This window comes from Takifugu rubripes, chromosome 10 (assembly GCF_901000725.2).
Source record: "Takifugu rubripes chromosome 10, fTakRub1.2, whole genome shotgun sequence".
Lineage (NCBI taxonomy): Eukaryota > Metazoa > Chordata > Actinopteri > Tetraodontiformes > Tetraodontidae > Takifugu > Takifugu rubripes.
In genome coordinates, this window is record NC_042294.1 from 4,076,824 (window position 1) to 4,101,874 (window position 25,051).

The following is a 25,051-nucleotide window of genomic DNA, read 5'->3' on the forward strand; positions in this document are numbered from 1 at the left end:
TCATAAGATTACCTGGGCAGGGCCCTGGAAGGTGGAGAGACAGTATTTCAAGTTCTTGGCCCTTGGTTCATGATAAGATGTCCTCCTGAACCCTGCCAACCTGTTCACCCTGGCCTTGGCAGAGACACCTATGTGCCAGCTCTGCCAGAGAAAGGATGGGGGGTGTCATTACAACACATTCTCATCCACTGCTCAGAGGCCTTGGATTTGGAAGATGGCCAGTATGCTTGGCACAAATGACCAGGTGATGAGAGAAATAGATGCTATCGTGTGCACTGGCCACACGGAAATAAAAGTATAATTATTTAGAGATTTTGGTGAAGGGAATGTAGGGAAAGGTGCATGTGTTGTTAGCAAGTAAGTGGGAGTTTCATATAAACTGATTTTTATCAGCGAAAGTACAACCTCCAGGTGTAATTTACCTGTACTTTTTTAGTTCCACAGAGCAACACTGACGCCTACTGGCGTTTCTTGCTAGCGCAGCCTGACGACAACAGCATGAATAAATCAGTCCTTACGTCGTATCAAATTTCAACACAATTTGGAGGGTCGCTGCTTTATTTAAAACAGAGTTTTAAAATAACTGGAACTTTAAGTTGTTTTGTTGTTTTCTTTTCTTTTCTTTTTACATTTTTTTGCTCACTACCGGGCTGGGCGGGGCTTGGATGAGAGGGGACGTCTCCGGTGTGATGACGTACTTCCTGTCTTGACGGCGCGGTGGTCTCGCACAGAGGTGAGTGTTACTGTCACTAAGCTACTTCAACATTGATATCAGATTGACAAAGTTGCCTCGTGCTTCGTGCAGGTAAAAAATCGCTATTTTACGGTTTTCCGTTTCGTTTAAATGGCGAGCTTTGAAAGACAGATTTGAATGCACTTGTCAGATGAACATCTCTTGTGTAGTTTCTCGTTTACTGGACCTGTTAATTATTTAATTAACTGTTAATCTTTTTAGAATTCTGTAGTAACTCAATACTGTTTATTTAAAATTGAGGATAATTGTTGCTATCGCGATAGACTTTATGTGGAATTTACATGATTTGATCTGCGTTTGATAGATTTACCTGCAGCCGTCACAAAAAAGAAATTACACGCACGCACGCACACTTACACTTCTGTGTGCCACGTCGTGGCTGACAACTCAGCAGTGAATAACGTTGAAAAAAAAAAACTGAAACAAGAAGCTAATCTGTAACCAATTTCCACAAACGTGTGTAACTGAGCAGCAAATCTATCCTCTTGAGCAACTCCTCTCCTTCCCAGCAGCAGCTCTTCCATTTGTTCACTATGGCTGAGACCAAAGGGAAATTTGACTTTGCCATCGACCGTGGAGGCACTTTTACCGACGTGTTTGCCAGGCTGCCTGATGGCCGGGAGAGAGTGCTGAAACTGTTGTCCCGGGACCCCCAGAACTACAAAGATGCCCCAACTGAGGGTATCCGCAGAATTTTGGAAGAGGTAACTTTATTGATCCTCTATTGATGGCATCACCGTGTTTAACGAGAATCGACGTATCCCCAGGAAACGGGGCAGATCTGCCCTCGTGACCAGCCCGTGGACACCTCGCTGATCGGCTGGATTAGAATGGGTACCACGGTGGCAACCAATGCTCTGCTGGAGAGAGAGGGAGAACGGACGGCCCTGCTGGTCACCCGGGGCTTCAGGGATCTTCTGCACATCGGCACACAAGCTAGACCAAAGCTGTTTGATTTGGTTTGTAATGGATGCTTTATCCATAACTACAGTACATTTCATGGGGTCACCATGGTGTTGACAGACTCTAGCTGCAGGAATTTAAAAGTATATAGGCTGATGGTCTGCTCATCTTCAGTAGATAAAGCCAGCGTATTGCATAAGATACCGGCTGTTTCAGGAAGATCAGTCTTTCGGTTAAAGCTGAAAGTTGACTCCAGTCATTTTACATGTTACAACCTGGATCCTGCAACATTATCTTTACAGCAAGAGAGGGCAGGACTTGGAGTTTGTCCCTTTAGTAGACTAAAGTTGCCATTATTTGCTTATCTTTGACATAATTGTGGAACAGAGCTAAATTAATTGAAAGACTGAAGGACTGAAAGAACCTATTAAAGTTAAGATTATATGAAAAAAATTTACACAATGATTGCTACAAGAAGATCAAGAGAGGAAAAGTGTAATAAAAGCTGTTCATTAGCTACATTGGCACCAAATAATGCACAAAATTGCAGGTTTCAACATTATATTTATGTTTTATATTAATGTTATATTAATCGCTGCACTTCATTGTATTCATCATATTTGTGTACAGGAGGTGGCTGTTCCTGAGGTGCTGTATGAAGAGGTCATCGAGGTCGATGAGCGAGTCGTCCTCAAGCAAGTTTCCTGCCAGCTACCCAGAAAAGACGCCAAACGTATTGTGACAGGTGAGAAACTACTCTTAAATTCTTTTGCACCACAACTGTAATGCATCCCAATTTAGACAGAACCATAAATGTGACTGAGTCTGCACACAAAGGATTCCCTGAGCTGCTTTGCATTTTCACTACAACAACAAAATTAAGGGAAGCATTTGTCCATATTAGCCTCTGTTAGCATGTTTACAAGTGTGATTGATATGGAGTACCCATCTGTATTTTAAAAAGCTTTAATATAGTACACCTATACATACCATATTAACAATTTAACTGTAAAACAGTAAATGTTAGCATGTCAAAAAGCTAAGCCAGTTTTAAATCCCTTTGAAGGATCCCAGAATGTTAAGTATATGTAGTGCTAATCTAATCGTTTGTGTGAGAAAATTTCCCTTTTATGATGTATGATAATCTATATTAGAAATTAACAATGATACATTATGCTTTGCTCCTGAAGATAAGCAAAGCAGTGATGTTCATTTAATCACTATCAAGCATTGGGAGTTTTAATGTTAAACCAATCCTGCAACTTCTCACCCCTGGTACCTCCAACAGTTAACCTCTAGAGGCAACTCATTACCCAGCCTGTTAGCATGAAACCACATTGTTGAGCCTAAATCCAACTGGTTTTCCTTTGACACACTGCTGAGCACTAAATGCACATTTCCCTCTTCTCAGTGTTCCTCACAATCTGGATTAGTTTAATTTATTTCAATAATGTGATCCATCTCTGTCTCTTTCATTTATCAGTTTTACCTTTTTTGTCTGTTGTCAGTGTTGTAATTGGAAATCCAAGATTTCATTCCATGTTCAGTCACATTCAGTAGTTTTGTTACATCAAAGCACTGCCTGAATAAGTTCTTTCATAATTTGAAGGCTTTGTTTGTGTATGGCCCTTAGGCAGCACAGGGGAATCTCTGGAGGTGTGGAGGGAGCTGAATTTGGACCAAGTGGAACGAGACCTGAAAGGTGTTCTGTCTCGTGGGATAACCAGTCTGGCTGTCCTCCTCCTCCACTCATACACGTGAGTAGCACCATGTCAGAGAGACATTTAATTAAGATGCTGGTTAAAATTATTTTTCCACTAGCTTGATTTTGGATGTGGAGTGTGTGAAAAGGTCTGAGCTTCCGTCTGGTTTTTCCAGATGGTCTGACCATGAGAAAGCCGTGGGGGCCCTGGCTCGCCGTCTGGGTTTCACCCAGGTTTCCTTGTCCAGTGAGGTCATGCCCATGGTGCGGGCAGTGCCTCGAGGTTACACCGTCTGTGCAGACGCCTACCTCACACCTAAAATTCATCAGTACTTAAAAGGTTTCACCTCTGGGTTCAAAGATGGATTGAAGGTGTGAGTCTTTTGTCATATTTATCCAGGTATTTTTCAGATCATTGACATGATCTTTGTCATTTTACCTCCATCTTTAGGATGTAGATGTCCTGTTTATGCAGTCAGATGGGGGTCTGACTCCCATGAATCAATTCTGTGGTTCTCGAGCTGTTTTGTCTGGTCCAGCAGGGGGCGTTGTTGGCTATGCAATCACGTCCTATAAGCAGATGGAGAAAAAGCCTGTAATTGGCTTTGACATGGGTGGTGAGTAGAGCAAATAACAGAATCATAAATCTTAAAAGGTGTTAGGTGGGAGAAAGAAAAAAAGCCATAAAGAAGCCATAAATGAAAAGAAGAACAACTGTAAATCACATTTAATGGCATCAGCTTGTAAAGATGCACTATGTACATGCACTCAATGATCATGATACTAGATCCATGGCTGCGCTCGCTCTGCAGGAACCTCCACTGATGTAAGTCGCTATGCTGGCCAGTACGAACACGTGTTCGAGGCGACCACGGCTGGAGTTACGCTGCAAGCGCCCCAGCTGGACATCAACACCGTGGCTGCGGGCGGAGGATCACGACTCTTCTTTAGGTCTGAAAGAATCTGTTGGCTTTGGAGCGGATGATAAACACAGAAACAAACATTTTTACAAGACTTCTGCTTTTAGAGCTTCAGTAATAAAAACCAGTACAAACAAAAGTCTGCACAGTTTTACAGCCATTCTCATGAAAACAGGTCGCCCTGGGTTCAAAGCTCTGCCTTAGACGAGATTAGCATAGGACAGGTTAAACTTGCTTTGCATTGTGGGTAATGAAAGTGACTGTCATGTCTTTAACAACTATGAGCAGTGGTTGCATAATTTATGCGTCTTTCTCTATTTGTTGGATGATTATCTAAAGTTATAAATGATTTTTTGTTTACTGTACAGTAAAAATGTCTTTATGAGACTTCAGATTCAGATTCAGATTCAGATCCTTTATTGTCCCACACGGGGAAATTTACAGTGCAACAACAGCAACAAGAGCACTCAGAGAAAAATAAGATAAAATCAAATAGAACAGGATTTGGAATATACAAAGAGGATTTATGTTTACAATAATCCAGATAAATGGATACTCGGCCTCTGTGTACCTGTACATAGTACAGAGGGTGAATACAATATACATATCAGAATATTTAAGAGACTTCTTAAAGCTTTGAGGCTTTGAGTGGTATTTGGGTCAGGTTTCTTGTTTTTTTTATTCAACCTTCATTTAAAAATGAATAATTTGATTTTTAACTAAATAATTCCTCCTTTTTCTCTCAGATCAGGGATGTTTGTTGTTGGCCCAGAGTCTGCAGGTGCACATCCAGGACCAGCATGTTACAGAAAAGGTAACTTTTAATGTGCTAGTGTGACTGTGTAAATGTGAAATTTGCTTTTTAACCATTTCCTTTAATGGGTTTCCCAGGTGGTCCTCTGACTGTAACGGATGCCAACCTGGCCCTCGGTCGCCTCCTCCCCTCCTTCTTTCCAAGGATCTTTGGGCCTGGGGAGAACGAGCCGCTCTCTTTAGAAGAAACCATGAAACATTTTCATCAACTGGCCCAGGAAATCAACCTCTTCCTGTCTTCCACCCAATCACAGGCACTGATGTTTACAGCACTGTAAACCACTGGGTCACATTTTCTGGCTGCTTCTCTTCATTTTTGTTGCATTTTCTTTCACAGGTGGGTGCAAACGGGGACCACACGGCGATGAGTGTGGAGGAGGTTGCCATGGGATTCCTTCGTGTAGCGAACGAGGCCATGTGTCGCCCAATCCGAGCTCTGACACAGGTATTGCTGAGTGTCGAATCGAGTGAAGGGTATTATATTGAATTGGATATAAAACCAACCATCCTTTTAGGCTAAGGGTCACGATACCTCTCAGCATGTGTTGGCCTGTTTTGGTGGCGCAGGTGGCCAACACGCCTGTGCTATAGCCCGATCCCTGGGCATGATGACCGTCTTTATACACAAGTAAGAGTGATACAGTATGTTTACCTGTGTGAGAGATGGCTGTAGTAAACACTAGTGCGGTCTCTCTCTTGTTGTTGCAGGTACAGCGGGGTGCTCTCAGCATACGGTCTGGCTCTGGCTGATGTGGTTGAAGAGGTCCAGGAGCCCTGCTGTCTGCAGTACAGAGAGAACTCTTTCGCTGAGATCGATCAGAGAGTCGATCAGCTCTCCAAACGCTGCTGTGAGACACTGCGTGCACGCGGATTCTCCAGGTGAGCGAACACAGGGTCGCTCATGAGTGGGGAACATTCTGCATTTTAAACAATGCAATTGTAATAATGGCACATTCGTCTGTTTCTTGTCTTCGGTAGTGGTCAGATAACAACCGAGGTTTTCCTTCACTTGCGTTACGAAGGCACCGACTGCGCTCTCATGGTCACCTCCACCGGTTATCCGAGCAATAGCCAGTCCTGTCGGGCCGGAGACTTCCGCACTGCCTTCACTAAGCGGTAAAGTCACATGGTTGTTTGTTAGACTGACTGTTGCATGTTGTCTCTCTAGTGATACATGCTTTGGCCTTTTATAGTTATCTGAAGGAATTTGGATTCACTATCCCAGACAGGCCTATCGTTGTTGATGACATCAGAGTGAGAGGTTGTGGGAAATCTGGCATCAACTCTGTGTATAGATCAAAAACCAGTCACACACAGGCCAAACCAGTCACGGTATATTGATGCAAGCATGCAGTTGCACTTTTCATATGCAAATGATGTTTGATGAATAGCTCTCTTTTGATTTTTGTTTTGTAGGTGACTAAGTGTTACTTTGAGGAAGGTTACCTGGACACCAATGTGTATCTGTGGGAAGAGCTTCCATGTGGTCAGAGTATCCAGGGACCAGCAATCATCATTGACAAAAACAGGCAGGCATTTTCCCTTTCCACTCCTATCACAACACTTTCAGGTCCGTTGTATGGGTCGATGCCTTGTTTACACAAGAGCGCTGTGGAGGAAACTGTATAGTTTTAACATTTTTGTTGTTCCTACAGCAACTGTTGAGAAAGAAAAAAATTGAAAACTAGTGCCATTTACGCTGAATGCATGAACAGATTAAAATAGCTGTAATTTCTATGCCTGCCACTAGGTGACAATGCGGTGTGAAAATGCTCATCTCTAATCTGTTTTCAAAAAGGGCTGTTATTTATAGCCTGAAAACACAGATAAATTGGAAGAAGTTGACTGTCTTACTGGAAAATATTCTTGTGTAAACAGAAGCTTTAGAGATTTCCTATGTGATTTAGAAAGAGCAAAATAAAACAACACCAAGTCCAATCATTATTTCCTACCTGCACCAGCACCATCCTGGTGGAACCATGCTGTGAGGCCTGCCTAACAGAGGGGGGCGATGTTTGCATGACTGTAGGCTCAGACCGTCAGCGCGTCCTTGGCACAGAGCTCAATACCGTTCAGCTCTCCATTTTCTCTCACCGCTTCATGAGCATAGCAGGTACACTGAAGATTTCTGTGGAGTACATAACACAGAATAAAGGCAGGGAATTCATAATATCCCAAATGGTATTTTTATACAGAACAGATGGGTAGAGTCCTCCAAAGAACCTCAATCTCTACCAACATCAAGGAACGTCTCGATTTCTCCTGTGCTGTGTTTGGGCCAGATGGTGGATTAGTGTCCAATGCTCCTCACATCCCAGTCCACCTGGGAGCCATGCAAGAGACAGTCCAGTACCAGGTATTTACACACACTACTGAAACACTTCAGACCAGAAAATTAGATTCTTTTAATGTCCCTTTGCAGATCAAAACTTTGGGCAACAAGTTGAAAGAAGGTGATGTCATCCTGAGTAACCACCCATGTGCAGGTGGCAGCCACCTTCCAGACCTCACAGTCATCACACCAGTAACTGTCCAGATTTCTGCCTTCATCCTACCCTCATTTCTCCTACTTTTCCATTCTACCTCACCTGCATTTATGTTTCCCTCCAAAGGTGTTTCACAAAGGGGTGAGCAGCCCTGTCTTTTTTGTGGCCAGCAGGGGGCACCATGCGGACATTGGCGGCATCACTCCAGGCTCCATGCCCCCCCACTCCACCTCCCTACAGCAGGAAGGGGCGATCTTCACTTCTTTTAAACTTGTCACAGGTGGCGTCTTCCAGGAAGCAGGTTAGAGCTGATGAACTGTGAGGCGCTAAAGTGCCAAAATAATCTTCACGTTCTATAAAGTAATTTGTATATTGTAAGGAAATGCTTTTTAAAGCATTATATAATGTGTTGGACATTTGCACAACTATGAATTCCTGAAATAATTATGAGTATTTACATATACTATAATTATTATTTTATTTTTATTTTTTGAATGACATTTTCTTCACCACATCAGCTGTAACTGAGGCACTGATGGCTCCGGCCCAGTACCCAGGGTGCTCTGGCACTCGTAATCTCCATGACAACCTGTCAGATCTTCGAGCGCAGGTTGCAGCCAATCAGAGAGGCAGCCAGTTGGTGGGAGAGCTGATTGACAGCTATGGTTTAGCTGTGGTCCAGGCTTACATGGGATACATTCAGGTGACTTCCAAATCTAAAGAGGAGGAACAAAAGTTTGTGCTCGGCACCGTAGCAGCATTTGTATTAATGTTACAGAGCAATGCAGAGCTGGCAGTGAGGGACATGCTGAGGGAATTTTCTTGCCGCAGAAGACAGCAGACGGGTTCCTTGGATGTGGAGTCAGAGGACTTCATGGACGATGGTACACCAATCAGACTGCGGGTTCAGATTAATGAAGAAGAGGTGAGAAAGAAAAACTGAAGGTTAATGTGCAGTGAATAATAATGAAATATACGAAACGCTCTGTCATCACAGGGGAGTGCATTGTTTGACTTCAGTGGGACAGGAACGGAAGTTTGGGGCAACTGCAATGCTCCACGTGCCATTACTCTGTCTGCCCTCATCTACTGCCTGCGCTGTATGGTGGGACAGGACATACCCCTCAATCAGGTAATGTTAGCTAAAACATTGTAATGGTTCCTGCGTACGGATTAAAGCAGTTCACCCAGTGTTTCTACTTTCAGGGGTGCCTTGCACCGATCAAAGTCCTTATTCCTCCTGGCTCGATCCTTCAGCCTTCCCAGGATGCAGCTGTGGTAGGAGGGAATGTCCTCACATCCCAGAGGGTAGTGGATGTGATCTTTAGGGCATTTGAGGTGTGCGCCGCTTCCCAGGTAAGGGACTTGGAATAAATGCAATATGTCTCTTCTTTGCGTCGGTTGTAGTCCTTTTTTTGATATTTTTTATCATGATTATTCTACAGGGCTGCATGAACAACATCTCATTCGGAAATGACACCGTTGGTTATTATGAGACGGTTGCTGGTGGAGCAGGCGCAGGACCAATGTGGAATGGAAGGAGTGGTGTTCACAGTCACATGACCAACACTCGCATCACTGACCCAGAGATTTTGGAAAAACGGTCAGACTTGTTTAATAAAATGAATATTATCATTTGATTATTGTTGGTTGAGGAAATATGTTGTTTTTGTGTTCAGATATCCCGTCATTTTAGATCAGTTCTCTCTGAGGCTCGGTTCCGGAGGTGCAGGTAAATACTGGGGTGGCGATGGCGTGGTACGGAAACTTCTATTCAGGAGCAACATGGTTCTGTCTGTACTAACAGAAAGACGATCAACCCGGCCATATGGCCTGAAGGGTAATGTCAGCTGCAGAAGTCTTTAGTCCCATTTTTTAGCCAATATTTTTTTGATTAGATATCATTTTGTTAAAGGTATTTGCTCGCTGCTTGTTAGGGGCTGAGGATGGCGCAGCGGGACTTAATCTGCTTCATAGAGCAGATGGCCGAGTACTCAACCTTGGAGCCAAGAACAGCATCAGCCTTCAACCTGGGGTATGACTCAATTAGTTGTAAAAGAAATTCAGATTTATTTCCCTCAGATTGAGGAACTGATATTTCCCCATAACATGTTTTCTTCTTTATTCACAATACAGATTTCTTTATTCCTTACAGTTAAATGTCTTGGTAAAATTATTTTTTCAGTCCAATCTGCTGTCTTCCCCCACAGGACATGTTTTCCCTCTACACTCCTGGAGGAGGGGGGTACGGGAGGGAGGAGGATGTTAAGAGACCCCAGACCAAGCGCAGGCGCTTGAATGAGACTTTTCCTGAGAGAGGCAGTGTCTTTGAATATCGAATGGCACAGGAGGGAGTGTGAACAGAATTAAATGAAAAGGGAGAGGTAACAGATCAAAACACCGGGACAGAGTGTCCACTGTGTTGCTCCTCACGATTGTGATGACTGAAATGTTTTGACATGACCACTCTTACATCACCAGGTCACATGACCACATGCTAATAACTACATCAGCTACTCGTGTTATATTTTTATCTTGTCAACACGAACATTCTAACATGTCAGTGCGTTTTTTGGTCTGTTAAATAGATTAAGTGTATAAATGTCGGCCTACTTACATCAGCTGGCCTAAACTGAACATCTCAATCATTTAAAATATGTTGCATTTGTTCTGTAACTTAAACACTAATAAAAAAAAGCACAATCCACGAGAGGAAGAATGTAGAGATACAACTCCAAATTGTGTGCGTATGTTTGGGGGAAGGGGACAGCCCCCTGTAAATGTTACATCCCCCTCCTCCCTTCTGGTGAGGAATGATCAGGGAGATGAGAGGATGGTGAGGGAGTGCAGGCATGCGTAGGCAGCTGCTAGAGAGATAGCAGCCAGAGCAGCAGGAGACTGATGGCCGCTGGATTGGTGATGGAAATCAGCTACACGAGATCCCCAATCATTTAAAGTGTTTAGAATCTTGTTGCTGAATTAAACCATCTGTTATTATCTTTCTCATCATCAAAACCTGAGAATGCATGACTAGATATTACAAATAATTGAATGAAACATTTTAAAAAGTCATAATGATAATAACTCAACGTATTTATCCAAAAAGGTCAAAAATTAGTTCTCTTTACGTCGACATAAAAACAAACACATTAAGTCTCAATTATGTGTGCGAAGCCTCTGTTAAAATAAACAGCCTTTTATTCTGTTCAGTAACCTGTTCAACTCATAATCTTTGCAAATCCTGAGCTTTCATACCAGCATTAACATTTATCAAAAACATTCATTTGTCGCAGTAGGCAGACGTTAATAAGCAACGTTCTTAAGAAAATCGCCAAAATTACACAAAATAGTGCAGATAACTGGTAGTGCAAAGTCCACAGGAAGTATGTCCCAGCTCATTAAAAACCTGAATGAGATGGTGATGGTAACTGTTGTTTGGTTGGGATAATCACTCGATTATCCTGATATCCAGCAGCATGTTCAGGCTAATTGTCGCTCATATTGTTAACTATTTCACTGAAGAAGATCCCAACACTTTAACTATGTTCTGATCAAAAGACTGTCAAAATAAGCTAAATTAGATTGTATATGACATATCTGCTGTCTTGCTTTTAGTTTTTTACAACTGTAAAACTCAGACAATACATTCAGCAGCCACATGAGGTAGATAGTTTATCAGAATAATTAAAACCAGTGTAGATTCAACAGCTTGAGAGCCTGTGGAATGTTCTCTTGACACCTTGAGGTAGGTGTGTGTTTGGATAGCATGCACTCCTGCTCCTCACAGCCATAATAACAGTCACATTTGAACATATTGGATTTTTTTGTGAAATAAATGAATTTGCACTGTAATTAAGCAGCATATTACAACTTAAACTGCCATTCCCTCATCCAAAATGTGCTTGATGGATGTGTGAGCAAGTCAGTACTGAGGGTACCTGGTCAACGGAGGCCCATTTTGCAGCGTATATTGACCTGAAGGTTGATGATGTGCATGAGAGTTCTGACTGTTTGGTACCAGCACATCAAATACGCTCTTATTGGGCGGCACAGATTGCAACATATTGTCCAGGTCCATGAGGAGGGGAGGGGCTGGCACAGACACTCGCCCACTGGGAAGAATGGGCCAATAGTTGTGACCTAGGAAGTGACTGGGTGCCACTGGAGAGCTGCCATAGCCGTAAAGTGGTAGTCCGCCATGCAGCGGCATTAAAGGGCCGCCGTTAAATCGCATACTAGGTGGAGCGACCGCATTTGGGGGGGCATACTTAGCATAGGAAGTGGGGAGCTCCCATGGAGGCGCAACAGGTTCCCGTCTGGCTGATTTGTGCACTGGCCGTCGGTAGTCTTCGTAGTCATCCGACCCATCTTCACCATTAAGAGGAACTCGCTTCCCTGTCAGACGCGCCCCTTTCCATTCTTCATCAGAAGAGGAAGAAGTGGAGGCCGGACTGGCAGAGCTGGCGGACGCACTGCGAGTAGAGGAGGCATAGCGGGGTCGAGGAAGCGGCGAGGCCCGAGCTCGCTCTACCGTACCCCAGCAGCCCCTATTAGAGCCATCTAGGTCCTCAGAGGAACTGGGTGGGCGCAGGCTGTGCAGCAGTGAGTCTATGGCGAAGGATGAGTCCAGCTTAGGTTGAAACAAATCCTCCTGTGGAGTAGAATGGTTTCTGGGGTTCATAGGAGGCATCTGATTGGTTGGGGCAGAGAGCAGCTCAGAGTCTGGTTTGTATCCCTGCAGGATGTAGGGAGCCAGATCTTGGGCGAAGATGGTCTCATCCTGGCGTGACACAGCTGTGTTTTGCCTCTTAAGGAGATCCAGGGGGACACAGCTCAAGTCCACCGCCCAGAAGTTGCCTTTGCCCTGAGGCTTGCCTGGGTCTTTCAGTACCTGTAATGGTAAAGGCTATGATTGGGGCCAGTCAAATTCCTACACATCATTTACATAAACTGCCCCTACCTTCACAAAGCAGTTGTAAGAAGAAAGATTGTGTCGCACAGAGTCCCTCCAGCCCTTATAGTTTCCTTTGAAGAATGGAAACAAAGTGCTGATCTCCTTCAAAATCTAAAAATAAAGCAACATTGTCATATTAGGAATGGATTTAATCTCTTTTTGTCGTTGAGATTGGAAAAGAAATCAAGTAAACATTCCAATTTGACTGAGGTGGTTTAGTTCACAGATAAGTCTGATCATTGTAGTTCCAATACAAATAATGCCAGTTAACAGTATTTAACTTCAATAAAAATGCCCAAATTACAGGTCTTGGATTTCACCATTAACTGATTGTCTTATCACAATCCTGATACAGATCAGTGTCTGGTTTCACTGCTGGCCAACCTTATCGAAGCAAAGCCAGATTGTGGGTAAGGATGGCGGTCACTCTGTCACCCACCAGGAGGCCCCTGTACAGTGTCACCTTACGAACAGTAATGATTACTCAGCAATATGCTAAAAAAATCTTTACAGCATTGTTCTATCACAGGATTGTTCCAAAATAATGAAAAATATACCCAAGAAAATCATCCAGGAGTAGCGGCGCCAGCGTGCGTAAATACAAAAGAAATAATTAGTCTTCGCCTCTACTCACGATTTGAAAATGGTTCTTACCTCAGACAATGTCAGCTTCTTCTCAGGAGATCGCTGAATAACCATAGCAATCATAGCGAGGTACGAGTACGGTGGTTTGGGATAACGCTGATAGTTCTTCTTCTTCCCCCCGCCAGTGCTGGTCTTCTCCTGTTCACCGCTCCACGAGTCCGGGGAAACCTGTTTGCGTGCGTCATCTTGGGGATTCGGGTGCGATGAACCAGGGGACACCGGTTTATCCATCGATGCAGTGGCGTTTAAAAGGTGTCCCGGATGCGCATCGGCCTTCTCCAAACGAGGTGGTTGCAGAGGGACCATTTGGGCCGGCTGCTGTCGGCCTGCGGTGCACCGCACTACACTGCAGATGGACGGACTCTGCTGCGCCTGTCCGTGCGAGTCAAGTTGATGGTCGTGGTATTCTCCAAGGTGGGACAGGGAGGGTAATACCAAGGGTCCTTGCCCCGGACAGTGTTTTGTCATGTTGATCAGCCGGGAGGGGAGATGAACGCACAGATTCGGAGAGCAGATGCGGGGGGGGGAGGGAGGTCAAAGAGCCGGTCCTTAACTTCTGACAGACCGCTGGCTCCAGGCTGACTCTATTTGAGGAGCAAACAATTAACAGTTTCATGTAAATCCCGCTGCGTAATCGAGGGGAGAATGACGCGTTATCTGGGGCCAGAGAGACTCATCACCCCGGGGGGCTGGGGAGGGTCTTGGTACAAGGAGGGGCAACAGAAAGAAAGTAAACCTGTAAATGATAATATCTACCAAGCACTTGAACGCAGAGATCCAAAGTTTTATCTTGGAATAAGTGCTCAAGAGATTATACGCACCAAATTTAAAAATGTACTTTACTCAAATCAATCAAATTTGCTTTGACCGTCTTAAACTAATATTTTGGAATAGCCGAGCTCCATTATCAAAACAATATTAATCCCAATAAATCAAATCTCGAGAGAGATAAGGCGAAACGCAAAACTCAGTAGGGGGAGGCGGTGATGGCGCAAAAAAGAGACAATTTTGATTGAAGCTTACGTGCAATAAACAATTTCTGACGCGCAATAAACATAAGTAAAGGCTAATATGCAAACACCGACACAATGGGAACATATCCAGTGTAAAAAATTAAAGATCCCTTTCTTTCAATGAATCGACGTTAAAGATTGTAATCATTAGGTTTTAGAGGGCTTACAGGTTTTTAGAAACACCGAAAGTATCCATGTAGGCAAACAGCGCAAAACTGCTTCATCCGCGCTATTCTTTGAGTCTATTGTGTTAGTGTTTCATGACATTTTACTCTCAAGAGTGCAATTCCAGGATTAGGAGAAAATAATTTTACTGCTACTCGATTGGCACAGTTGTCCTCGGTGTGCACAGTAGGATCTCTCGCTGCTGGTGCGTAGGATGTCGCTCCGTGTTAAAAGAATAAGTTTCGAGAATGCACATCTTTTGTTCGACTTAATGCAGCGCTAATGCGTCGCCACTTTCTTCCCAGCAAGACAGTGAAAACAAGTTGGATTAGAAGGAACCCCGTCGGCACACTGGAGACTGTTCCGTCCCCAGAAAAATACTTAGCATGTGGCGAAATACGCAGGCTATTCACGCTTTCAAATTGCCAAAGTGCCGCTGTTGGAAAGCAGATTCACATCTAAAAAGGCAGAAATGGTGTTTCAGGGACATGGCAAACAAACAGTCCTGAGTGGTGTTACAAAGCCCTGCGCATAAATGCGCATTTTAAGTCACTGGAAGGGGGCACCTGACAGGACATTGTCTTGAATTTAAGAGATTCCGAAACTGAGGACCAAAAACTGCCAGACAACATTTCGGCAGACACTTCAACATCAACCAATTCAAGTTTTAATCACAAAGTTGTGATTTTGCTTGTGCTGCCTCGTTTGGAGCAACTCACCAAGTTTCATTTACAGCGTTTGTGACGTTGTGGACTTGCCCTCCGGGTCACGTGGCTCTCCTGCCAGAAAAAAAAAACCTATCACCTGCTTCCACTGGTGTCAGTCATTTCTTCTCTGGTTCCCACTTTTGGGTTCTCAACAAAGTCTCCCTCTAGTGGTTTCGCTCGCCATTCAGCGAGACACCTCACCTGAATTCACCCCAGATCTGATCACACAGAAACTATTTTCTCTGTCTGTGACTTCATGGTGTGATTTGCTCTCTGTCAGGGTGTTGAAGTGTGCTCAAAAACCAAAGATGTACAAATAAATCCTTCCTCGCTAATCTGACCCATGTTCCTAATTTACATGCATTCACATCTGACGCCAAACATTTAAAAAATGTGGGGTCCTCTCTTCCTGTCCACTGGAGTGCCAGTTAATGGGGTTTTGCGTGGATTAGTGAGCCATGCATGAACTGAATGGGGAGCCACATGAATGGAGCAGCATCCAGGACGAGGCCGTTTGTGTAGGCTGATTGTGTCTGGACAAATCCCCTCTAAGCTGCCCTAAGATTCTGAACACAAACCCAGATGATCGGGAGTCTGTGCGGTTGAAATGGTGAAAGTGGAATGGTGAAATCAGCCCTGACTTCTGTGGTTTGGGTTTTTTGGATTGTCGAGCAAGGGTGACGACCTGTAGATGTTATAGGGTTTAATTGTGATCTCTTCCAGTAACACTTTCTTTTATATACTTTTGAAATTATCACAGATTATGTCTCTCTATCTCACTTACTGTGTTTAATGTCATATATGTTTTAGGATTGACCCCTGTGGCAATACAGTGGTGAAAAGTCTATGAATTCCCTTGAGTTTGTCTACCTTTGTTGATGTTTTAAATTTGTAGCGAGGCTTTCTTTAATTAAACACCTCAGAAGTGATGTTTCTGCAGTCTCGTTGTAATAAAGGATAGTTCACCAAAATAAGAATTCAGTGATCAGCTCAAAAAAATCTGGTAGTGCCACAATATTCAGATTCAACTCAAACACCCACCAGGTGCACGACTTTAGATGCTCCTTTTAAACCTGAAAACTCCACTAAACAACACATTTTTAAAGCTGAACTGTAATAATTTATCGCTTCAACCATCTCTTCAACATAGGACACATTTTGAGTTAAGGCTGTTGAATTGCTGTCATAAACAGTGAAGCACTAAAAACTCCTTGATGGTATTTTTGCATCAGCTAATTACACAAATTGGGGTATAACGGGGTTTGTAAAGGTTTAAAGACAACTGCTAGTCCCAGCTATGGAAGAGGATGTTCCTTGTATATCAGGCGCATTTCCTTCAACATTTCAACTGCGCCATTCTGAATTTCCCTTTCTCAGCAGTTTTAAGTTTCCTTTTGCGTGTTTCTACCCATCAGAGAGCGGATAAAACAAATCCGGGCGCATTCTGCGCTGCAGCCTCTGGCGCCCTCTAGCGGACGCGGCTGCGAGGGAGGAGAGGTCGCGGCTCTGGTTGTTATGGTGAGACGCGCTGGCACGAGCCGCCGTGGAGGATGTGTCGCAGAGCTGCGCGGCCGCTCCGGACGTAGTGGCCAGCCAACAGGTGAGATGTGGCCGCCTTCACTGTCGTCCGTCTGACTTTCAAGTCGGTATAACATTTTGGGTTTTTACTTCCGAATTTTCAAGAGACTCAACCTTTAATTCGCTTTAACACCGGCACGAGTCTGGCTGGCTTTAGCTCGGAGGTAAGCTAACCTGAGGCCAAAGTAACGTTAGTATGTAAGGACGCCAGCCTGCGCCTTCACACTTTTCGTTTTCTCTGGACAATTTCGAGGAACTAAAACGGGGAAAACCCGACAACACGGGCTTTATTTAGATGCAGGATCGATGGTGAATTAAAGACAAGTAGTAGTAGGTAAGGAAGGACTCGGGTCGCCGGTCAGCCACGCAGCCACCTGTGGAGGCTGCCTATCTGCCAGTTAATCTGCCGTTCCGGTTTAATCCTGCGTCTCTTCTGTTCGGGCACTTTAAAAACATCCACAACGATCGTGTCTAAAGATTCATTTAACGAGTTAACAGACAGATGTGTTAGTTTTATTGCATTTGGTGTCCTTAAGAGTTTTGGATAGAACAAGTGCAAATCAGTTGATATTCTATTGATCAGCGTCCCCCTAGATTGGTGTTAATTTAATATCAGTATCATTTTAAATTAACGCCAACAGGCGACTTCATCCCTGGCGCTTAGTTGTGTGAAATATTTTTTTTAAAAACGTGTTTTAAATCCATATTGAGCATTATTTTATTTTTACTTCAACGTCCTGTTAGATTTTAGCAGGTTACACAGCAGAAATGCAGATTAATCTGGGAGTTTTTAGATCAAATGTATGCATCCTGAAGAAAGCCATGTGAGCCCTTGGTGTCATATGCATCATCCCATCCTGTAGGCACTATTTCCACCATCTACGGTTGTGTTCCCCTTTTGTACAGCCAGTTTTGCTGTACTCAGATGAGTGAACATACTGAGCTGCTTGTCTCCACCATCCTTCCTCCTTAATCCTCCATAGTCTTCTTCACATTCTTCCTTCCACATCCTGTTGTTCTCCTATTGACCATACTGTCCTATAAAACATACCAGCAGCATTGCTTGCTTTTCTCTGGGGTTTTATGCTCTTTTCATCAAACACACCTTACTGAATATTAGACAGACAGTGTTGGCATTGGTTCAGATTGCAGACTGGATGGTTCCAGAACAGTCGGGCTTTATTGACTCAGCGAACAAGAAGGTCCAGCATGTCCCATCAAATGGCAGGCCAGGCTGAGCCTAACCGAGGCTTTATTTAAGGCTGCTCAGAACTTTTAGCTGTCTGGTTCAGTAAATCCAGCTGCTACGCTCGCTCCATCACCTACATGGTGAATGTTCCAGCGTCAGTGTGTGTACAAGTGGGCCTTTCATTTCACTCCCTGAATGAAGGGTTTATGTTCTTCAGAGCCCTCCTGTTGGCCATTTGGTGGAAAAATTCACAAGTTCCCTTTTTCCCCTCCCCAAATGTACAAAATGATGAGAATGACTTTGGCTTGTTTTCCATTCAAACAAGAGAGGAAATCTCAGGTTAGGAAGCTTTTTTTAAATTAATTCTCTACCTCAGCCTTGATATTACTGCCTGGGCACCTGGAGGCGGCTCTAAACCCAAGCCAGACTGAAAGGCTGCATGTAAGCGAGTCAGCATTTAAATGAAGGACATCTGACACTTTTGATACAGACTTGTGTCAAGTATTGGTTTACACACATCAAAACCAGAGAGGAAAGATAACGGAGGTCAGCTGACTCGGCCGCTCATATGTGCATGTAAGACCATGCAAAGTGCGCAGCCCCTCTGCCAGCGTGCCTCACACAAAACCGTTGTAGTGAACATTGCTAGTTGATGCTAGCAAGAGCTATGGTGCAAACCCTGGTGGTAGCAAGACAAAGCCACTTTGTTGCCTCGATGGCAGCAGGACACACTCTCAGCAAGCTGCTTTCAGCACACAGCAGCTGTGCTTTTGATTACACAGGCAAAAAATGTACAAACTGATATTTGAACAAGCTTGCATGAAACTTTAAACCCTTTTTGTTATAACCACAGATCTGGTTTTATTGGGGACAATTAGAGGAGTGTCTCCAGTACCTGTCCTACGGTTTCTTCATCTTTTATGTTATTAAAAGTGAAGGACACATAAATCTTCCCTTCAAGAAACAAAGAAAGAAAGCCGATAGTAAAGCACTAATAAAAATCTGCTGGGATTGAGGTCAACGACATGAAGGAGTGGCTGTGGTGACCTCTTCAGCTGATTTTCTGGGATTCTTCCACTAAAGCAGCAGTTAAGTTCCCAAAGGAATTTTGCTAATTTCTCCATTCTTTTGTTCAAAATAAGCCCATTAAAATACCAAAAAATATATTTTTCGGTTGTGAGCTATGGCAGAGATCCCTTATAAAACACAGAGTGTATAAGGTCTGTAGCTGGGACTATCCTTTGTCATTTCAAATGTTTCCTGTTGATCTTTCACATAAACCTGGACTTTGGATAGCGTGACTGTTCCTGCAGAAGGAAGACAGGTGGACAGAGTTACCTAATGGAACATGGAACCAAAAGCTTTGTATCTTAACGTTCAAAATCCACATCATAAACCATGTGCACGTTCTGCCTAAGTCCATTTTCACCTGTATGACTTGACTGGTTGAGCTGTCAGCGTATGGGGGAAGCTTAAATGATTACTTCCATTGAAGGAAATCCTTACATTCTCACTCGTGACAAAAGGCGGGCACTTAAGAACCCTGAAAAAAAAAAAACAAAGAACAGGAACTTATCATTTAGTTCCCCATATAGAAAGCAAGCTGAAGCATCCCAAGTTCTTTTTTGTGGCTTCTTTCCACATTTCCGCTGCATCTATTTAAATTCTATCTAGAAAATTATATGTAAACAAGTGTTTCTGTGTTTCAGGCCTGCCGCTGTTGTCCGTCACTCTCTATCTAGCTAAGTGCCTCTTGTCCACCTTCCTCTGAATGCTTGCAGGACTGCAGCTAAATAATAAATGAGTAACCTGGAATGAGTGTACGCAGCATCAGAACTCCGAGATGTCCACGGCTGTTAATGAGAGTCCTCGTGCAGATGGACCGTGTCGGGACCAGGAGTCCCCTTTAAAACGTGTCTGGCAGCAGTTTTTGAAAGCGTCCATCCCCACTGTTTCAGTTTTGCATATACACCAGTGTCTGGTAGAGCGCGTCACACTGCAGGGGGTGTCAATCATTCATGAAAAGCGTCCCATTCTCAGGTTTCCTTTGGGAGAGTGGAAGCTCAGGGGTTAAAGATGGGAGGGTTTGGAGGTCGGTGTGGGTTCATTATACTGGACAACATTCTTACATTTTCTCTCTTGTCTCTTCCTGCCCACAGCTGTGGATGACTCATTGAGATCTTTGTCCTCTGCTCTTCTTTGCTTGAGGTCCATACCGACAGGATAACTTTGGAATGTCCTCCACTCACTCCCAATGGATTTAAAAATTCCATCCGTGTGTAATACCTGAAGTATAAATTCCTACAAATCCCCTCTTTTACTGAGTTAAGGGGTTTATTAATCTTTTCCCCCCTCACATTTTCACTATGGATTCTCAAAGACGTGTCTCTCTCGATCCCAGTCCTGCACACAAAAATCCGACAGAGCATCAAACCTGCGAGTTTGACTTCTCTTCGAGCCATATTTTCACCTCTGTCACGGCCCCCCATTAAATCAGGGTTGCGCAGCTGATGGTAATGGGATCTGGAACACTCAGCCTGGATGATTGTGCTATGACACATCTTATTTCCATGACACATTAAGTGACATTTACTTCAAAATGGAATACTTTTTTTTTCATTCTTTTTTTTGGTGAAAAGATAATACGTTTGAGCATCATCTAATTTGATCCCACAGGTCCTACTGTTGGCCTGTTTGGCCTTACAGGGTCCTACCACAAATTTAGGTGCCGACATTTTTGTATTTTATTATGGTTTCGGACTAAAAGACAGATAACACTAAGGTAAAACTGCTGCAAGGTCCTGTTGGCTGTCATGGCAGCAGATCACAGCGAACTGCTGGCTGAGATGACCACGGTCGCCCGTCTGAGCGCCACCGAACGTCTCAAGCACGCCCAGAAGCGCCGCACTCAACAGCTTAAGGCCTGGGCTCAGATGGAGAAAGAGTCAGCTCGCGGATCCAGGGCCAAAGCAAACAAGAAGAAGACACGCACCAACAAAGTTAAATTCCCCGACGCCGTCACCTTGTTGGAGGCCACTGCACGTAATGACCTGGATGAAGGTGGGTGGAAACAGACTCTACCACTCACAGAACAACCATTTTGAAGAGCTCTGGCCTGTTTTTAGTAAGAGACATCTATTTAGGACAATAATGTTGGAATGAAAGCTTTGCTGTGTTTTTAATGCTTGTTTTTAGTGAGGCAGCTGCTCAACAGTGGCGTCAGCCCAGATCTGGTGAATGAGGATGGACTGACTGCCTTACATCAGGTACACACACACGCACAAAAACACACACAGAGTTATGAAATACCACATTACATCGCAATCTCGTAGCCTTTCAACATAGTGAATCATGACATGTATAGTGTGGATGTTTATGTTGGTCAGAGTTCTTGGCTGTATATTATTTTGTCTGTTGTTCATCCAAGGTTATTCTCCACGGGCACGCTGACTCTAGGTTCAGTGTTGTGAGCACTGAAGGAAACGTGATTAGGCCCACATTCCTTTCCTGAGCAGTTTAGGCAGACTCAGAACAAAATGATCCTAAGCTTCCCACAAATCATTACACAATTGATGTTTTAGCTCCCTTTCCCAGTTTATCTGTCTCTAAATATAAACGTGTTACTATGAATTCACAGTAAGCGTGTTTGTGCGTAGAGAGGTCTCAAAGTGTTTACTCTGCCCCTTGGAAATTGTGTTTACACAGCAGACTGTTGGTTTATCGACTCTTTTCCGTATGCGTGTATAATATGTGCCATTTCTGCCCTGTCAGTGCTGCATTGATGACTTTGTGGAGGTGGTGCAGTGTCTGCTGGACGCTGGAGCCTGCGTGAACGCCTGCGACAGTGAGCTTTGGACACCTCTGCACGCTGCTGCCACCTGTGGGCACACTGGCCTGGTGCAGCTCCTCATTCAGGCGTGAGATTTTGACTTTTTCAAACTGACGTTGTGGTTTGAAACAGGAATTACTACACATTACCAATGCAAATTCAGCCTGGCCCTGAAAGCACTTTGCAAGTGTGTGAATATTCTTGAGTGACGCTGTACACCAGGGTGTGTCCCAGAGGGATAGTCCAACCTGATTCTCTTTTCATGTTAGTGTGTATTGTTACATTTATGTCTGTGTGTACTATTAGTGGGGCCGACCTGCTGGCCGTCAATGCGGATGGCAACATGCCATATGACCTGTGTGAAGATGAGGCCACCCTTGAGTTGCTGGAGATTGTTATGGCTGAACAGGGTTGGTCAACTACACTCCTCACAACAATACCCAGGAAGAGTAAAAGTTTTTACATTTGTTGCCTCCGTGTGTGTGTGTGTGTGTGTGTGTGTGTGTAGGGATAACACAGGACCGCATTGACGAGTTCCGTGGGGTTAAAGAGGCAGCCATGCTGGCTGACATTCAGACTCTGGTTCAGGCTGGAAATGACTTAAATGCCCAGGATGATAATGGTGCAACATTGGTGGGACAGAGTCACATTATACATAAGAAAATCTACTTTCTGTTTTTGAATCAAGACTAATTTATACACCTTGAACATTTCTCTCAGCTCCATATCGCATCAGCTAATGCCTACTTGTCTGTGGCTGAACTGCTGCTGGAGCACAGGGCTCAGGTAGAGGTGAAGGACACTGATGGCTGGACCCCTCTTCATGCTGCCTCCTGCTGGGGTCATGTAAGTGTTACATACGGAAAAAACACCAGACATTACAGCTTTCTTCCATCACAGCATTTGTGTTTGATTTCATTTGACAGATTCAAATGGTGGAGCTGCTGGTGGCTAATGGAGCCAGTTTAAATGCAAAGTCTGTCTTGGATGAAACTCCTCTAGGTGAATCCAGTAGGATTTTTTTATCACCTTTTAATTGAATCTTTATGTAGTAAGTTGATATTGCTTTCATAATTTCCATTGTCTAAAAATCTGCTGCGGCTGTTATCAGATGTGTGTGTTGATGAAGAGGTCAGAGCCAAACTCATGGACCTCAAGCACAAACACGATGCGATCATGAAGAGCCAGGACCGGCAGAAGGGAACACTCCAAAAACGGGTCTCCAGCACTGGCAGCAGAGGGTACGACAAAGCTCTTATGCTGCTTCATGCAGGTTTTCATTCCATATCGAACTTTTTAATGCAGATTATTTTGGACTTGGCGACCTTTTTACAATATTTCCTTAATGCTTGGTGTCACTGTCACTGCTTGTTTCTGCAGTAAGGTGGTGCGACGCGTCAGTGTCAATGAGCGTTCTAGTCTGTACCGGCGTGAACACCACAAAGAGGCCATGGTGTGGCAGGAACTTGGCCGACAGCAGGAGCCACAGGATGAGGATGAGGACAGACAGACAGACAATGAGTTAAACCAGCAGGCCACACTGGTGGGCTATGTGTGCTATTAAAAACATGAAACCATTCACACGTTTGTCCTTACAGTGGTGCCATTGGTTTATTTTTTCCAGGTTGCTGGTGGAGGAGGAATGCCACGTTTATTGGAGATGGAGTCTGCAGACAGGAAAATAGTGTCCAGCTTAGGTAATGGAGGTGCCTCTGTTTCACTGGCCTCCTCTGTGCCTGGAGAGCTGTGGAGTGGTGGAGGGCGTTTGGAGCGCAGCGCCTCCTACCAGCTCAACCCAGCATCTGGATTAGGCTCCGGGCCCTCCGAGAGTAAGGAGGGAGACAGTATGACTCGAGAGAAATCCCACCACACCCTGGCTGACCTGAAGCGCCAGCGAGCAGCTGCCAAGCTCAACAAATACCCAGCACCAGCACCACCGCTGCCCTCGCCTGTGGAAGAAGAGCCCACTGTTTCCCCAGCAGAACCTTCGAGCTCTCAGGCCCAGGCTGAGCCCCAACTGGGGCCTGAAGAAGAGGCAGCCACAAGCCAGGTGTACTTCACCCCTGCCAGTGGAGATCCTCCACTACTGAAACTCAGAGCACCTGAAGAGGAGCAGTCCAACAACAAGGAGCCGTGTTGTGGACTCATGTAGAGATACACAGTAAAGCAGCTGGACACGAGAAGCTGCAACCTCATGAGAATTTAATGAAATTTCTGCATCCTGCATGCCAATGAAGATTCAAACTGCTCTCCGTTGCTCTTAAACACTGCTCTGATTGACTCCGTGCACATTTGACAATACATGTTCTAATTTATTCTCAACTCAAGCTTGTGTATTATTTTGACAGCAAACTAAAAATCACTGAGACAAGGAGTTGTTCCACATCTGTGTGGCTCTTGCACAATGCTCTTCTGTCTTCTATCTCTACTGTATCGCATCAGCCTGCCCTCCAGTTATGCTGGATTGTTTCATCTGTCCTCCTGCAAGTTGTTTTCATCAGTTGCAGTCTTCTAATTTTGCACTGCGTGCACCTCCAGGGATTCTCCTGAGGTACATGCCTGAAGATCATAAGAGGCCATTGAGACAAAGTCTAGGTTTAGAATGACTTCAACCATTTCTGTTTAGCTCTGCTGGATAGAGTCTTGGTGTAGACAAGATTATAGTGCATGTGTGAAAGGGTGTTGGTTGTCATGTCAGACAGGTTGAATTATGAAAATGCTTTTATGTTTTTAGGTCTGAAGGATGTTTTAAAGACACACAAACATTGCTGGGGTTTTATCTTAAACTGAAAAAACACTGAGTAGTGTCATATTCTTTTCCTAAAATGCCCATCTTAGTGTGTTTGAACTGTCTCTTAATCTCTAATGTCACTTTCTTGATTTCTGCCAGTATTTCTACTTTTCTAACCTCTAAACCACATTATTTATTCCGATTATGAATCAGACATTTGTTGTACATATCATTGGTAAAAGATGAAGACTTTAAAGATGAGATGTTTATCAAAAATGTATAATTTTTTTGCAAACAGTTATTTATATCTTAAAGGTGGTGCCTTCTTTTAATAGCAGATTTGATAAAGGTTTGCAACATTTGTCCACAGTCAGTGAGATCAGTGATCTGTCAGAAAATTATTGATTTGATGTGACATCAATGCACTCAAGTTGCTGTTGCATTTCAGTTTTGTTAGCAATTTTTTCAGAGCTTGGATAAAAAGAAATTCAACACATAAAACTATTTTAACCGATAAGGGTATTTATTTGTATTTATCGTGTTAAAGCACAAAAGGTCTGGCTCAAATATCCTCGTTACATTCACACCATCTCGAAGTGTGGGGTTGACGCCCCCTTGGGGAACAGTCGCGTAACAGCATCCCCTGTTGCATCAGCATATCA

At 44.0% G+C, this 25,051-nt stretch overlaps 3 protein-coding genes and 1 long non-coding RNA gene across 9 annotated transcripts; 2 read left to right on the forward strand and 2 right to left on the reverse strand.

Moving 5' to 3' along the window:
* Nucleotides 1–697: 697 nt before the first annotated feature.
* On the forward strand, nucleotides 698–10,307 carry oplah (5-oxoprolinase, ATP-hydrolysing). Of its 5 annotated transcripts, none has more exons than XM_003967857.3 (28): nucleotides 698–733; nucleotides 1,267–1,458; nucleotides 1,522–1,713; nucleotides 2,288–2,402; nucleotides 3,291–3,414; nucleotides 3,536–3,731; nucleotides 3,811–3,976; nucleotides 4,172–4,310; nucleotides 5,026–5,093; nucleotides 5,171–5,346; nucleotides 5,430–5,537; nucleotides 5,608–5,720; nucleotides 5,801–5,971; nucleotides 6,071–6,208; nucleotides 6,286–6,424; nucleotides 6,509–6,621; nucleotides 7,054–7,205; nucleotides 7,288–7,448; nucleotides 7,515–7,616; nucleotides 7,705–7,879; nucleotides 8,097–8,281; nucleotides 8,357–8,503; nucleotides 8,576–8,710; nucleotides 8,785–8,934; nucleotides 9,024–9,181; nucleotides 9,258–9,418; nucleotides 9,516–9,613; nucleotides 9,789–9,938. In XM_003967857.3, exons 2-28 carry the CDS (start codon nucleotides 1,288–1,290, stop codon nucleotides 9,936–9,938), a joined length of 3,903 nt encoding a protein of 1,300 aa, XP_003967906.2. In that variant the 5' UTR covers nucleotides 698–733; nucleotides 1,267–1,287. The 5 variants fall into 5 exon arrangements, with proteins under 5 accessions (XP_003967906.2, XP_029698816.1, XP_011606097.2 ...); XM_011607795.2 differs by having other exon boundaries at nucleotides 707–733; nucleotides 1,264–1,458; XM_011607797.2 differs by having other exon boundaries at nucleotides 726–805.
* Nucleotides 10,308–11,390: 1,083 nt separating this feature from the next.
* foxh1 (forkhead box H1) lies at nucleotides 11,391–15,164 on the reverse strand. 2 transcript variants are annotated; one of them, XM_003967873.3, is made up of 4 exons: nucleotides 15,075–15,164; nucleotides 13,187–13,761; nucleotides 12,539–12,643; nucleotides 11,391–12,469 (listed from the first exon to the last, which is right to left on the reverse strand). In XM_003967873.3, exons 2-4 carry the CDS (start codon nucleotides 13,643–13,645, stop codon nucleotides 11,501–11,503), a joined length of 1,533 nt encoding a protein of 510 aa, XP_003967922.2. In that variant the 5' UTR covers nucleotides 13,646–13,761; nucleotides 15,075–15,164; the 3' UTR covers nucleotides 11,391–11,500. The 2 variants fall into 2 exon arrangements, with proteins under 2 accessions (XP_003967922.2, XP_029698817.1); XM_029842957.1 differs by lacking the exon at nucleotides 15,075–15,164 and having other exon boundaries at nucleotides 13,187–13,943.
* Nucleotides 15,165–16,509: 1,345 nt separating this feature from the next.
* On the forward strand, nucleotides 16,510–24,906 carry ppp1r16a (protein phosphatase 1, regulatory subunit 16A). The gene is made up of 11 exons (XM_003967856.3): nucleotides 16,510–16,662; nucleotides 19,989–20,889; nucleotides 21,025–21,095; nucleotides 21,601–21,746; nucleotides 21,965–22,068; nucleotides 22,167–22,291; nucleotides 22,379–22,504; nucleotides 22,585–22,660; nucleotides 22,770–22,899; nucleotides 23,039–23,201; nucleotides 23,283–24,906. Exons 2-11 carry the CDS (start codon nucleotides 20,643–20,645, stop codon nucleotides 23,808–23,810), a joined length of 1,716 nt encoding a protein of 571 aa, XP_003967905.1. The 5' UTR covers nucleotides 16,510–16,662; nucleotides 19,989–20,642; the 3' UTR covers nucleotides 23,811–24,906.
* On the reverse strand, nucleotides 18,516–19,771 carry LOC115251191 (uncharacterized). The gene is made up of 3 exons (XR_003889751.1): nucleotides 19,639–19,771; nucleotides 19,259–19,372; nucleotides 18,516–19,136 (listed from the first exon to the last, which is right to left on the reverse strand). It is a non-coding gene; the product is annotated as an uncharacterized lncRNA (long non-coding RNA).
* Nucleotides 24,907–25,051: the final 145 nt, after the last annotated feature.

Bases quoted from the DNA above. Each gene is read 5' to 3' on its own strand.
- oplah (XM_003967857.3), top strand. From the start codon at position 1,288: ATGGCTGAGACCAAAGGGAAATTTGACTTTGCCATCGACCGTGGAGGC. The intron at 2,403-3,290 runs GTGAGAAACTAC...TATGGCCCTTAG, and splicing joins CGCCAAACGTATTGTGACAG to GCAGCACAGGGGAATCTCTG. The intron at 9,614-9,788 runs GTATGACTCAAT...CTTCCCCCACAG, and splicing joins GCATCAGCCTTCAACCTGGG to GACATGTTTTCCCTCTACAC.
- foxh1 (XM_003967873.3), bottom strand. From the start codon at position 13,645: ATGACAAAACACTGTCCGGGGCAAGGACCCTTGGTATTACCCTCCCTG. The intron at 12,644-13,186 runs GTAAGAACCATT...CTTTATTTTTAG, and splicing joins AGAAGCTGACATTGTCTGAG to ATTTTGAAGGAGATCAGCAC. The intron at 12,470-12,538 runs GTAGGGGCAGTT...TTACCATTACAG, and splicing joins CTTACAACTGCTTTGTGAAG to GTACTGAAAGACCCAGGCAA.
- ppp1r16a (XM_003967856.3), top strand. From the start codon at position 20,643: ATGGCAGCAGATCACAGCGAACTGCTGGCTGAGATGACCACGGTCGCC. The intron at 21,096-21,600 runs GTACACACACAC...CTGCCCTGTCAG, and splicing joins GACTGACTGCCTTACATCAG to TGCTGCATTGATGACTTTGT. The intron at 22,292-22,378 runs GTGGGACAGAGT...CATTTCTCTCAG, and splicing joins ATGATAATGGTGCAACATTG to CTCCATATCGCATCAGCTAA.